We start from the raw sequence: 15,020 nt of genomic DNA on the forward strand, positions 1-15,020 counted from the left end.
GTGGGGGAGCCCACAGGCCCCCACCCAGCCGTGCCATGGGGCAGAGGGGGACACCGGGGCTCCGCGTTGAGTAACACGTCAGGAAGCTCCAGCAGCTCCGGGCAACGTCACAGCCCCGAGCGTGAACCTGCGGGAGGGAAGGGCACGGCGGGCCAGCCGGAGCAGCACGCGTTCCCAGCCGGGGCTGAGAGCAGGGGTGTGATCCAGCCAGGCACTCATCCCGCACCGCTGGACACCCGGACGCATCTCCAGCGTTGACTTTGCCACACTAAATCCCATTTATTTTGTCCAGCAAGGCGATTCCCAGCCTCATGTTCGTGACTCTTCATGCCAGTGTAGGGGAAAACATCCCTGCATCTTCCCTGGAATGTCCAAGGCCAGGCTGGATGAGGCTTGGAGCAACCTGGGCAAGGGATGGTGTCCCTGCCCATGGCTGAGGGGGACAACTGGGTGGATCGAAGGTCCCTGCCCACCCAAACCAGTGGGTGACTACCAAAACCCCGTTACACCGCAGCTGTACGAACAGAACTGGTGTGTTTTAACACCAAACCACTTACTACTTCAACACGGCTTGTACGTGACACGTGACAGCGTGGCTGCACGGTACAGCCGTCCCAACAGTCGGCTGAAGCAGCATCCCCACGGTCATTTGTGCTGCCCCCACACCCTCCGCCTCCCAAGGACTGCGACCGGGGAGCTCAGGCTCAGTACCGGGTGGCACCAGGGGAGCTGCTGACAACCAGCCAGGCACCCGCAAACGTGGGTAACGCTAGGATTTAACACCCCAGCTGTGCACAGCACTCGAGGGTGAAAGGGGTGAAGCCCCCAGGAATACCTGAAGCGCCCTGGGTGCCAGTTATAAAAAACACGGAGGTAGTCATTGAGCAAAAGCTCCGATGGCTGCACTGTCAGGAATACGGCCGGCCCAGAGCGTGTTGATTACGAGAGAAAGCCCGTGGCACACCCCAGCAGGAAAACCCACCGTGCGAGAGGAGAGGTGCTTGTCACGCTAGGGAGCGGGATCCAAGGACCCTTCTCACTCCGGGCACCAAGCACCGCCTGAGCTACCGGCTCACTGGTGGGCCGTTTCCCAACCTCACGCCCAGCATCACACCGAACGGACTGCCCACACACTGAACGCGCTCTGAACACAACCAAGGTCACCAGTAAAAAAATAAGTATTTTATTTCTAAAAAGGGAACGTTCCTGGCTCCTCTTCAGCGCATTCAGCCTTCATCTTCTTCTGCAAGTGCAAAGCACACGGTTAACAAGCCCTGCGCAGTCACACGTGACAACACAGGAAGGGAGCCCGCGTATCCCAACAGGCCCCACGCCTGCCAAACGCTCTCCCCATGAGCAGTTCCCATCTCAGGCCCAAGATGATGCGAACGGCGCTCACAAGACCTGAAAGGGCTTTGTGCTGTACTACCCCAAAGCCAAGAGCAGCAGTGACGCATCGCACCCCATCCAACAGTTCACCGCCCGATCGCACCAGCTCCACGGGCTACAGGTTCAGCCGTGGCACAGCGAAGCCCCTACTTACCCACCACTCGTGTGCATGCTGCTCCTCACACGACATTTTAACTATCTGAAGTTCCCCCTTGTAATTAAGTGGTAAACCAGAGGGAAGATTTCAGTAATTCCAGCTCCACAAGTCAGTTTCTCTAAAATCACTGCTTGTGCTCTTGTATGTGCTAAATCACCTTCCAGGTTATTTTCCAAGTTCAACGCTCGTTAAACTATTTCAGAACAGTAGCTTTTAAACAACTTTTGGTTAGATTAACATCCAAGAAGCAGCTGCTCCATTGCTCCCATTTTTCCTTTATTGACAATCACCCACCCCTTTCACTGGAGCCTGAACACAGACATGGTTATTGCTCGTGTGACTGCCTAGAGCAGAGGACAGTTTATTTGACGCTGCAGGGCTGGAAAGCCTCCAACAGTGGTTAAATCTTGGCTGTACAAAAGATTCAGGAACTTTTATATAAAGCTGAGGGCAAGTTTCAGGCAGAACTACGTCATACACGGCAGGTGACAGCGCACTGAGCCCTCACCGCACCCGAAGGACATCAGGTACTCACTTGTTCTCTGGTTCTCCTGGTCCCTCCACCCATCACCGGGCATCGTGCTGAATGTGCTCATGCTCGGCTCCTGAACTAGGAAAACATGGAGAAGTTACACCCACGGTGACTCTGAAATCCTCTGTACAAACCCAGGTTTACAAAGGTATTGCTAACCACGGCTGCTCAAGACAGCAAGCCCGGCCAGAGCCCAGGTGCTTAACCCCACAGCAGGCACCGGGTTCCACACTTCTCACACGTGCGCTCGTACCAATTTCTCGGTGTTCGCCAGCTCCAAGCACTCGGGGACCGAACACCAAGCGCTCAGAAGCCTTTATTACATCACCCGTTCGGAACAAGACTGGAAGGTATGCTTACTTCCCGTGGATGAGCACTCCGGTTTCACTCAGCTTTCATCTTCACCTAAAGGATAACAACTGAAGTTATTATGGTAACACCCCAAAAACTCTGACCATTTCAAAACTAACTTAAAAATAAGGTTTTAAGATACATGGACTGATTAGTTACAAGGGGGGATGTACAAATTATTCCAACATCTTAAGTGGAAGAATAAGGGGCAGAAATAGGCTAGCCTGAACACTTGTGAAGAGATGAAGGATATGCAGGTAGTTGACTGTAGAACTGCACCTCGTCTGAGCACAAACCGTACCCACCAGTCTGAGTACAAACAAGTTTGATTGCAGCCAGAGGTATACTATCCCTTATGTGAAGGCATTGATTTTGTCAAGCTACTGCGACTGTTTCACCCTCGTTTGCCTCCTGTAGCGATGCCCTTTCTTCCCCCGGTGAAGGAGTGCGATCTCCCTGACTCCTAGCCGCCCTCTGGTTCAATAGTCCTAAAAGTGCTTCGAAAGCCAGAGGAAGACACTAGAGGTGAGCACTGTCAGCCTACTGCTCTTGCCCTCGGCAACAGATTCTTCCCTTCTGAAGACCCGGCCTTTTGCTACAGCTGAGGGCAAACTGCGCGGGCAGCAGCAGGGGGTGTCGTACAAGGTTCTGTGCACGCCCCTAGCTGGGAGGCGCCACGGGATCCGACCAGGCTGGGAGAAGTTCAAGTTTAGCCTCAAACCCACCACCTGGGTTTTCTCATGGCCCTCAGGAGCAGAAGTCTAGTATGCACGTTTTGTTTTCTATGCCATAGCAACAAACACCATGCATAAGGGATACTATATCTTTGTGCATCCTTTGAACACCCTAGGTTCACTTAGAGCCACGCTCCTCCCAACCCCCCCAGTTAGCTCTTCAGTACTGGTGTTCAGAAGCAACACTGATAGAGATGGGGTATTCACAGACCACTGCGGGATTGCACAGCCAAGTCCTAACATGTCAATCATTACCTAGCAGCAATGACAGAGGTGGGAGAAGGCCAATCCTCCCTTTTTCTCCTTTTCCAGTAAAGAGCCCCACTAGCTGGTACAGAGAGGGAAAAAAAAAATGTCTGAAGCTAATCAGCTAGTTCCAAACTTGCCAGTAGTGGAAGAAGCCACGTAGTTCCCCAGAACAGCATACTTTTAATGCCTCCTTCCCGACATGCTTAGCCTCATTTAACATAATGGCACAAAGCGCTGGCCTTCCTGATCGTGTCACTGCAGCTGGCAATGATTAACAGAAACATGCAACCCCATTACTGCTCGAGCCCTAAAGCTACTCACAGGCCTCAGTGTTTAGCTATAGGGGAGAACTGCAAGCAAATCAACACTCTGTATATGCTTAACGTGACAGTAAAGCCCCCATCGACGCTATGGTGCGCTCTCTCCTGACAGCACCAGTCTGACTGAGGGCCTAGCAGGTACGCATATGTATTCTGACACCACACTTCTGAGCTTCAGGTAAGCTTTTGAGAAAAAGTGTATTTCACACACAGATAAAACCAAGATGAAACACAATGCAAGCACTTTAATGTCATTTCTTGTACCCACTTGTTACAGACTGACCGAGCAGACATGGCTACTTGCGTTTCAGTTTGCTACCGCACCCAGTTTCATTACTGCAGTCAGAGCTGGTATGAGACCCATCGTTCATCGCTTGCTCCAAGAGCGTCAAAAACCTGCGAGTTCAAGTACGCAGAATGAGGCAGGTGTGCCAACAACCCCTCCATGACATTCCTGCAGCTCAAGTATCCCGAGCACACCGGAAAAACCAGTCAGATCCGAGCACTGGTTTAAAGATTAATAATTCAGGTTTGCTACGCGACAGCACGCACACTGCCATCAGTTTTGCTACTGAATTCTAGTCACAGGTAAGAGTAAGCCATCAAGGAAAGACAAACTGACTTTGTGACAAGCGGTGTCACTGCTTGACTAGCCAAGAGTTGGGCCACACTCACTGCGGTGTAACCAAAGACCTGTCGTTACGCTCCTAAAGCGTAGCTGCTCCTTCAAGCTTTCAGTGGAACGCGAAAAGGTAACTGCAGCAGAGGGGAAAGGCTGTCCAGCAGATCCCCTGTTCACCAGCAAGTCTTGCCTGGAAGGTGACACAGAAGGGTCCAAACGTTGACAATACCAGAAACACGTATGCAAAGCAGAACTTTGCAAGAACAAGCAGGCAAACACGTTACGACACCTCTGAAATAAATTGAACATCAGACAAGAGCTAGATCATGTGCTGAAACGAGGGACCTTGAAATTCAGGTTCAAGAGGTAGTGCAAAAGAGCTGGAGATCAGCTTGTCTGGATGTCTGGAAATGCAAGCATGGTAATTCCTGAAACGCTACATTCAGTATTTCTACTAACGAAGAGTTGCAAATTACATCCCCAAGACTGATGAAAAATGAAGCAGAGCATTACGCTACCGAGATGACTACGAGGCAGAAATACAGAATCTCATCACTGTCAATTAAAGGCAGAGGAATGCATTATGCTTGTCAATCAAGGATTAAAATAAGACAACTGAAATGTCCAATAAGCTCTACGAAACTACTTACAGGGATACGGATTCAAGCACTCATTTGTATGTCCTTAAAAATACTCCAAAGCAGTCTCCAAGCTGACTGAGCACAAGCGTTGAGCGACTACCGCGTAGCGCACACGAGGCTAGAGCAGCGACTACTAACGCCTTTCCTACTGAGCCAAGACTCTGCAAAGGGATGCGCTGCAGATGGGCTGTTCTGTCTCACCAGACGAGTTTTAACAGTCCTTTTCTAGGCACGGATAGCACCTGGTTGACTAGTTAAGTGAGTCTAAGATCACATTCCCTCTTCCCCACAGAGCTCATCTAAGAGTATCTTCATTACATCAGAACTAAGAGAAATCCACACAAGCCGAGTCAATATGTACAAAGGAATCGGGTCTGGAAATACTTATCTAAGAATCACAGTAAGTTGCTTATTGACTGAACAAGACAAAGCTTAAAACCGAAAACCACGCAGCTTTGATGCAAGCTTAACATACAGGTATGAGGAGTGCTGCACTGTAATTCCACAGTCAGAAGTGTGATGTCAGAATACCCACAGGATAAGATTACATAGAAAGTCACCAAGTTATATTATATTGCTTGTTACCTACCTGTACGCAGTCGGCAATGAGAATCTCGGAGCAAGCAGGAATACTACATCCGGGTCCTAATGTCCATTGCCATTTGTGGTACTACGTTCCTCACAGTTATGAACTGCAGAAATGCTGGCTAAGTGCAGTTATGTAGCAGGCCACTAGTTTTAAAGTGTAAATTGCAGTCTCAAACTCCAGCAAAAACTTGCTGCCACAGTAAATGGTTGCCAAGGAGAAGCCAAGATTTTTTTCTACCACAAAAATACCACAAAATCTCAAAAGCAGTTTCAGTTTCTCATCAGCTGAATAAATGATTAGTGTCATGTGGCTACACCCGAAGATTATTCTGTATTCACTTCTGCAAAAGTGTCAGGATGTAGGTATAGCACGACCAGGTTCTACATGCTGCGGTTTTGACAGACCGAAGTGGCAAAATGGGCTCAATTTTGATAAAGCAAGCTAAATTGCAACAGCCAATGTCCTCCAAGTCCAGTACAAAAATGTGTCATGTGATCCAGACCATCCAAAAACAGGTCTGACCAACAAAGCGCTTTTCTAAATGGCTTTAAAGGTTCAGTTATATAAAACTGATTGTATGGAAAAAAGTCCAAAAACCTCGTAGGAACAGATCCAAGGAACATAACTTTCTCACCTCCCACATTTAGCAACTTTATCAGATTTTAAAGTTGACATGTTTGCCAGCTTTTAAGACACCACCTTTAAAAGGTCTTGAGAAGAAGTTGGCTAGTTAGTTTAATGCCTGTTTAATACAAGCAACTCTAAGCAGAACTTGTTTTAGACATTCTGCTTATGCGGCTACAAGGCTCGATTTTTCAAAACATCGGAAAGTTTGGTTAACCGCCCAATCTTTGAGTATATTTACTATTCATGGTTTTGCAACTCAGCTATGTTTAATACCTAGCAACGGTAGCTTACGTACAAAACAGGGGTACCAAAAGACAACCTCTGTAAGGTACAAGGACATCAGCATCCTTCACTCTTCCAAGTTACAGAACTACAAAAGAACATACTTTAGGATATGCACCAGCATCTCTTTAATAAAGAATGACATGTAATCTGAAAAATAAACTGAAAAAAATTAATTTAATGTTTACGTTCAGAATTCCCCATCTCAAGACACCTCCACCTTTTGCGGGTGTCCCAGGAACACCCTCCAGAAAACACATACATCATTTCATACTACTTCAATAAAGCAAATGGCATCGGTACTGCTGATTTTTAAACTAAGTATCCAATACAAGTACTCCCAAATACTTGGTCCGCAGTTTAGGAACTGCCAATTCGGAATTTCCTGAAGAGCAATTAATTGTTGTAGCATGTTATCAACCCCCAAACTTTTCTGGGAAAATAAGCAGCATTCACCAAACCAGCTGAGTCGCTATTTAAGCACTTAATATTCCAAGTCAGTGTTACCTGGTATCAGCATTTACAATACGCTGTTTTTTTCATTTAAGGAGTAAGAGCACTTTAAGTACTTCAAGAGGGATCATCTGCACTCTAAATACAGCAGTCAGACACTGAAGTTTTAACCGCAGAGAAAATTTAGTATAGAATTTAGAATTAGCCAATGCTTAGCACAAGGAATGGAAAGATCTTTGGAAGATTAAAGCTGCTCACAGAATGCTCGGCAGTTGGGGAATCGTGGGAAGGTAACAGCCAAACTAAGTTTACCTACTTTGTGCCAAGCAGGTTGATGTATCCTGCATTAACACCAAGGCATTTTACGCTGGGAAGTCACGTTCCCAGCTTAGCTGGTACAATGTAATAATAAGCAAAGCAACTACCTTGAGTCCAGAATGCTCTGAAATTCTTCTGGGGCTTAATAAAACGAACAGCAAGCTAACGAATTCATCAGATCTTCTACAAGAGAACCTTAAAGGGAGTTTATTTGTACTGCGTAGTATTAAACTCCAGATTCAGGTACTAATTTTGATGCATTGTCTCCAAACATCAATAATAAAAGAGCGATAAAGATCATGCAAGCAAGCTAATTTCTGTATTTTACATACAGGCTTTTAGGCTTTGCCCACCAGCTACACGATTTAAGTATAGTTCCTGCAGTCCCCATAATACAAATCATTGTATTCCCAACTATGCAAATTAGTCCGCTCAATTAGCATGAGGACATGAGCAAGTTAACCGTAACCACTCGAGTAACACTTCTGGTCTTTTTGCCAAGCAATTTCAGGCAAGTACACAATACAAAGCAAGGCCGGATCCTGTCACCTCGGACAGCTTAAGAGCATATAAACATCGCATTAGCAATCCTTTAGTTAGGAAGTCAGCCAATACATGTAATTCTATGAATTTATTTTAGAATAACCATTGCTAGTCTTCTGCTTAAAGTCTTTAAAAGATTCCAAGCAGTAACTGCCAAGGTGGCAAGTGCTACCATCCCACCACCCATTATCCGTAGCTAAAACACCAAATTCGTTACACACTGCACTGCCTGCAGTGTAGCTTTAATTACTGCATCTTACAGCACTTGCAAGATTTCCATTTGCTTCCTTATTGCAGCACAATTAATGCTCAAAAAAAAAAAAAAAATCTGCACCTACTGCAAAGTTAGGCTACTGTTTGCCCCAGTCTTTAGCCGGAGGCATCACGGGAAGAGATCTCCCTCTTCCCTGCAGTTCCACACCCGGTCGAGTTTGACCTCTAAAGACTGTTTACTGCGGAAGGTGTGGTACTTAAGCCTCGTATGTTTAACCACGAATGGCAAGAAGAGTTACTACATTTAGTTTTCTATTTATTTGAAGCACAGTAAAAAAAAATGTCGGTACACTTTGGGAATTCAGTGGCACACGGTACACTGCCATCAAGTTAGGGACGTTATACATCAAAAAAACAGCTAAATTTGTTTTGAAACACTGCATTACATAATTAAATTGTACTCGCCCAAACAGACCACTTACAAATATTAGGTCAGTAAGTTTCTAACATCCATAAAAACGTAGCTTTCTTACTAAAATGCAAGAATTAAAAAGTCGGTGTCTAAACAAGACAGACAAAAACAAACTGGAATGAAACTACAGGTCACATCTAAAATCGGGGCTTTTTGTTTGGGCCTTCATATTCTTCTCTCCCTCTACCATATCCTGTTGGTGTTCCAGGCCCCATTCCTCTAGGGCCCTGGCCACCCACGGGCCCCGCACCTCCCTGCCCAAAGCGTTCAGGACGCTATTGGAACAGAATTAACAGTTCATTATATGTAGTTGATGTCCATGTGTGTTAAGTATATATTTTTAGAAGGTTCCGCAGTCAAGGTTCGTCGATACAATCACCATTGAGCCGATCCACAGGTACCGGGAACATAGAAAGGAAAAAAGGGTAATTTAAAAATTAGTTTATTGTAATACATGCCTTGAGGTATGTTCCCACTTGATGCATTCTCATACATCTGTTACAAAGAACAGATCCTCCCTGCAGTGCTAGAAATGTAAGCATTAGTGCAGATGTGAATTAACAACTTTTCCAAATGAGCTCTAGCAATTTTCAACCAAGTTAATGCAAACAGCTGGCAAACTTCTCACCTTTAGTGCAGTAAAAACTTAGATGACGTCGCTGTCATTTCCAAACAAGCCTAGCCAGAGAACGAATCTTCAGTTCACTCAACTCTGAGCTGACATTCACAAAAATGTCATCGTAAACAGAATGCCTACTCACCAGTTAATGGCATGTGCTGCAATAGAGACCATGTGCTTTTCGAGATGGGGTTAAGACTACGGTCTGCTGACTAAACTGCAGAGGCCTTAGGCAGTACCCAAAACTGACTGTGAGCACTACTGGATTGTAAGAAGAAAAAAAAAAGTGAAAAAAAGCTAACGACCAGTGATTTACCTAACCAACGCAATTGCTCGATCAAAAGACTTGCATTAGTTAAAATCCCACGTACTCCGGAACTGCAGCTGTATCATATGCCAAACTTCTTCAAAGAACTACAATTTATTCAGCGTTTCGAGTTAGAACTCTGCACAAAGGGTCGTGTGCATCCAGCCAATATCTCCCTTCCCACCCAACCCTCACCACAAGCTCTTGGAAAATTCACAACTTCACAGCGTGGAAAGGTTTCACACCAGGATGTAACAGCTAAATTACCCTGCAATAAAGCAGAGGCTTCAGGTGTTTTTACTAGTACCTCTAGTTACATGTACTTCACTCGGTTACTGTATCAGGAGGTGTGATCAGCAACCTACAGAACTGACAAATCATAAGGTCAAAGACAGCTTTAAACTTTCATTTCAAGCAAGTTTTCCACTACTGAGTAACAGAACCACAGTAGGTTGCTTGTTACAAAAAGGGTCTCCAACTGAAAATTCACACTTCACGTTCTTGACTTCTGAAAGTCAGTTTCAATCCTTCCAAGAACGGAATTTCAGAAGGATTACCTAGGTTTTTTCTGCTTGATTCATGGCTGCTTAAGCTTAGCTCCAATTCTGTTTAAAAGGTATCAGCCCAGGAACTGTGACAGCACTGTGTGGCAGAGATCCCCATCCTAAGAAACTCAAGGCCATTAAACCATCTTGCTGTCACACCTTTCGACCGTATCACGTTTTCAAGGATTACCACCAGTTCAGCATGCACCTGCACCATGAATTTCAGGAGAAAAACGTACACAGCGTTCACCACGGACTGCCTAGCTGTTCACAGGAAACTTAGGAACTGCTTAAGTATCAGTAGATTATAGAGACATTAAGGCCAACGGCACTGTCTACTGAATCGATGTTGCTCTGCAAAGTTGTTATTCCAAAGATAAGGTTCCCAAAAAAACGGAAGGTACTTGACAGGCTACTATGGTAGCTCACCACGTTAAGCCAGAGGCCTAAACCCACCCAAAAATCATTTACAACAGCTTGTGCTACAGAGCACACACCCTTTCAGGAGCGTGAAAGCACACTTGTATTGCCACCTAAGCCAACAGATTTCCATCCTACCCGTTCAGCATTTCTTTAATCTACATCCGTATTGCTTCAGTGTGGTAACACCAAGCCGGCTCAAAGCCTGTTCACACATGTAGTGTGCCAAAAATAATACAGCTTGGAAACATACCTCAGAACACGAGATATGCCGTAACTTTAACAAACTCCCTACGCGGTCATGCCCAACACGTGAGAACAAGAACGGGCTATCATTCTTTTGTCAGACAGGAAACACAAAATGGCTACAGTCAAGGATCGCTGGAACGTGCCTAAAGCTGAAAAATAGCATTTCTGCTCTTCTACGGCAAACATCAGCATACAGTGTAAGTGATATGCTGTTGACCACTCATTACTTCAGTAATCTGCTGCTTAAATAGACGTGAGCGCAGATTTCTGCATTAACAGCATACCCATAACCAACATGCATCAATCCTAACTAGGCTTGGAAGGGACAAAATAAATGCAGTATTACACACTGGGAAGGAGAACAAAAAAAGCCTGTCCATAAATGCAGAATGTCAAATTACTGAAAAGCTACTACATTATGTATTTTCATTAAGAAATTTGTCAGGTTCTCTAGAATTGATAAAAGTCCTTCCAAGCCTAACAGTGACGCAGAATTTCTAAAGTCCAATGAAGTCAGAGTTAATTGCAAATATGCTTAAGAGCACATCCGAATTCACTTACAATCAACTTTTGACTGATTATGCTACCAGAATGGTTAAGGACTAATCTAGTACTACACACTGCCACACTAATCTTCACGTTCCACACCTGCCAGAAGTCAGCAGTTAACAGTGCCATGTACACAACCATCCGAACACTGGTACAGAATTTCCCAACTGCAGCATTTCCCTTGTGCTAAACTAAAGCCACCACAGGATACATTACCATGTCACTTCCCATCATAGAACCACTCATGGCTGCTTGGCCAACTCCTGGATTAGCTTCATAACCTATGCCGCCACCACCTCCGAGAGGTGGAAATTTCTGGGCTGCAGAAGCATAAGGATCTAAGAAAAAGAAATATATAATCATATTCTGACAACTTCTAAGTCAACCACATGAAGTAATTATTTAAAAATTCTTTACCTCCCATGTTCATTGTGGTGGCACCACCCATTCTCATGTCTCTCTCCCTCTGCGTAAAAGAAACAACTTTCAGCACAGAAACCCAACTCCCCAGATCCCTACCTTTCAGGAAATAAACATGCACAGCCATTACACCTATCCCTACCTTTCAGGAGATAAACATGCACAGCCATTACACCTACACACAGACACCGCATTATCTAACCTGAAGGAAGCAAAACGCATCAGCCTTGAAAACGCATCCCAACAAAACCTGGAAATCCCTGAAGACGGGAATTTATCCACAGAACATCACGATTTCACTTACTGGATCCATGTAACCCATTCTACTGTAATTCTCTTCCCTCTGTCTTCTCATTTGTTCTTCCATCTCCCGCTGACGTATCATCATTTCCTCTTCCCGCCTGCGCCGCTCCTCCTCCTGCCTGATATTCCCAAAGCAGACTGTTAAACCTCAGCAGTGTAACATGGTAAACCCGTCTCACGAACATCACCACTCACACGACCAGCTTCAAAGACACTCACACTCTAGTTTCCCCACACACAACCGAAGCAGCAACGGTGTTTGTTGAACAGTAAGAGCTTTCATCTATCAGTCACTTTAAAAGGAAACAAGTGTCATGCTGAAAAAAAATCCCACAGAAGCCAAACCAACCTCAGCTGAATTTCCTTGCGTTTCTGCATTTCTTGATTATGGAGTTCTTCCATACGCCTCAGCTCTTCCTGACGCCTCATAAGGTCTGCAGAAATGAAGCTTGTCAGCAGCTGTTGTCAAACACTCATGTCAGGTTTAAACTCAGATCTGAATCACACCGACCTCATCTACACGCTGGCACCTTCTGAACGTCACCAGCCTTAACGACACTCAACAGAAACTGAAAATCCACCAGTTATTTTAAACCCGACATTCCCAAGTTCGCAATAGGAAGCAAGAATTTGTTCATGAAACCATTAAACAGCCACGCATTTAGTGTTCATAGCAGAAAGGTGATGCAGGCTGCAGAGCCCGTTACCTTGACGCAAGAGGTTTGCCTGATGCTCGTGATAAGCATCTTCCATCTCACTTTCAAGTTTGTCCTTGGCATCCTTCATGTTTTTTGCCACTTGGTCTCTCTGCTGTTTTTCCATTTCATCTAAAGATTTCCACCTCTGCGAATACTCAAATTCAAAACTGCCAGGCTGAGCAAAACGGGGAGGAGTCTCTCTTTCCAGATGCTCATTCAGGTTAAGTCTGGAAACTAAAGGTCAGTGTAAGATCACAAGCAGAATTATCAGGGAACATCAAAGGAGCCCTGAAAAGACCTCACAACTATGGGATGCCACACTTGCTGTGCCAGAATGCTGCTATCAGTACAGCATTTTACAGACCCTAAGAGCAGCATTTACTATCAAATCTACGACTACCATAGCAAATATGGAGACTCCTGCACTATCACATCCAAGACATCTTCCCACGTACAGGTCTACTCCATGTTTATCTTGTCCTCAACTTCTTCCTTAGACACCCCACTGCTGCCAACTGTCAGGTGTAAAATCCTTAAGCAAGATGGGCTTCTGCCCGAGTAGGTTCAGCTGCTCGAAACAGCATATGGAAACAGGCTTTTTTTTCCGTGCCAACGTAGCCCAAACACTGTGTGTCAAAGGCGAGTAATAATCTTCACTAACTTAAACAGTGTTCCAAACGCCTGAGGGCCAACAGCTTATTCTAGTGTACAAAGACACCGGAGCCTGAGACCCAGTAATATGGAACACAACTAGGAAAGTTCAAAAGCTTTACATGCCAACAGCTTATTCTAGTGTTATTCTAGACACCGGAGCCTGAGACCCAGTAATATGGAACACAACTAGGAAAGTTCAAAAGCTTTACATCAGCCAAGTATTCCAACGTTTTAGGGAAACTGTACTAATCTCCACTGCTTTCACAGACACTGCCTCTAAACTGCTTACAGTTCTTGATCACAGCAAGTCATGCTGAACACTTTCCCATTCAAACAAGACTGGATCTGCCCTGGCACTCCCTTTTGTCATCTGGGAAAACAGTGTTTCTACAAGAAACAGGTTTAATATACAAATCCTCCCCTAAAACTGCTACTTAGGAGAAGACTCCTATCTACTCTATGCCCAGTGGCCAGCTTCATGAGGCAAACCCACAGGCAACTGGGTTTTTTCAGTCATGGGCTAAGGTAAAATTTGACATAATTCCTCCTTTCATACCATAAAAAGTTCATAAATTCCCTGTGGGATCAATCAACACGAGATAGGCCTTCAGCAAGGTGACTGTTCTCAGCAACAGGGTAATCAAACAGTTGAATTCTGATTTTCAAGAGTTTTGACATACACCAAAAGCATCTGTTATCTGACTGCTATTTAGGGTCCATTGTTTATTTGCGATACCATGCAGAAAACTGCTTATGTAATGCTTAGTGAATACACCGAACAAATCGGTATGTTGTCTGATCTAAAAAACAAACTACTACCCCCAAAACCAGAACTGAAAGTACTACTTAAAGTTCAAAGCCTGTTTCTGAAAAACTGCTCCATCCCCTTCAGCCTGGGACAACAGTGGAGTATCTAGATACCCTGTATACCAAAAGGTGGTGCCTACTTTTGATACATTGGATTCTTCTGAGCAAGCTTTTCTGGAAGACCGTCTTCATCATCCAGTTGTTCCAACGGTTCCACAATAACTGGCCTAGGAGTGCTAAACAAACAAACAAAAAATACTCTTTTTACTTTTCCGTAAGAACCTCCAGCCTGAGAAACCAGACGCCAACAGGTTTATTTAGCCTAAAACAAAAAATCCAAAGCTGCAAAATACTTACGTTGTCAACAAAAACACTCCTTCAGTACACCGTTCAAAGGCTTTTCTGGCAGCTGGCTTTGACGCAAATTCAACAATGCCTTTTCCTGTTGATCTACCTCGATCATCTAAAAACACCCGCTCTCTCCACAGCCCCAACCTGGGAAAAAGCTTCCTCCAGCAACTCGTTGGACACATAGGGTGAAAGATTGCGCACTGAAAGAGCAGCAGCATGTGTGGCAAACCGAACACGAAGCTGGCGGCCCCGCATGGGGGTATCATCCAGTTCTGCCTTCGCAATTTCTGCAAGAGCTCTAGATTCCTGAGGAGAGTTTAAGATCCAGTTTTAGAAAACCACGTTGTAAGCTACGATCTCGTGAGAATTAAAACGGACAGACGCAGAGTACGAAAGCCTACCAATTTAATGAATCCGAAGCCTTTCCCCTTGTTGATAAAAACCTCTCCCGGCTCCCCATACTTGGCGAACAGTCTTTTAAAGTCTTCGTCTGTTATATCAGCAGGCAAGTTCCCAACAAACAACCGGCAACGCTGAGTATACGTCTTCTCCCCGGGCCGCCTCAGAAGCGACAGGTTTGCTTTAAATCCCTACGAAGAAGCAGAC

General features: G+C 45.1%; 1 protein-coding gene across 1 annotated transcript; it reads right to left on the reverse strand.

The window, feature by feature from the left end:
• Nucleotides 1-2,444: 2,444 nt before the first annotated feature.
• SFPQ (splicing factor proline/glutamine-rich) lies at nt 2,445-14,975 on the reverse strand (the record flags this gene model as incomplete). Its single annotated transcript, XM_010152878.1, is given in 10 exon segments — nt 2,445-2,483; nt 11,398-11,519; nt 11,599-11,647; nt 11,906-12,023; nt 12,254-12,338; nt 12,612-12,829; nt 14,204-14,299; nt 14,421-14,537; nt 14,539-14,720; nt 14,816-14,975. Coding segments are annotated over 10 exon segments (1,168 nt in total), but the record flags the coding sequence as incomplete, so codon positions are not given.
• Nucleotides 14,976-15,020: the final 45 nt, after the last annotated feature.

The sequence above is a fragment of the Eurypyga helias genome, unplaced genomic scaffold (genome assembly GCF_000690775.1).
Source record: "Eurypyga helias isolate BGI_N326 unplaced genomic scaffold, ASM69077v1 scaffold38975, whole genome shotgun sequence".
Taxonomy (NCBI): Eukaryota; Metazoa; Chordata; class Aves; order Eurypygiformes; family Eurypygidae; genus Eurypyga; species Eurypyga helias.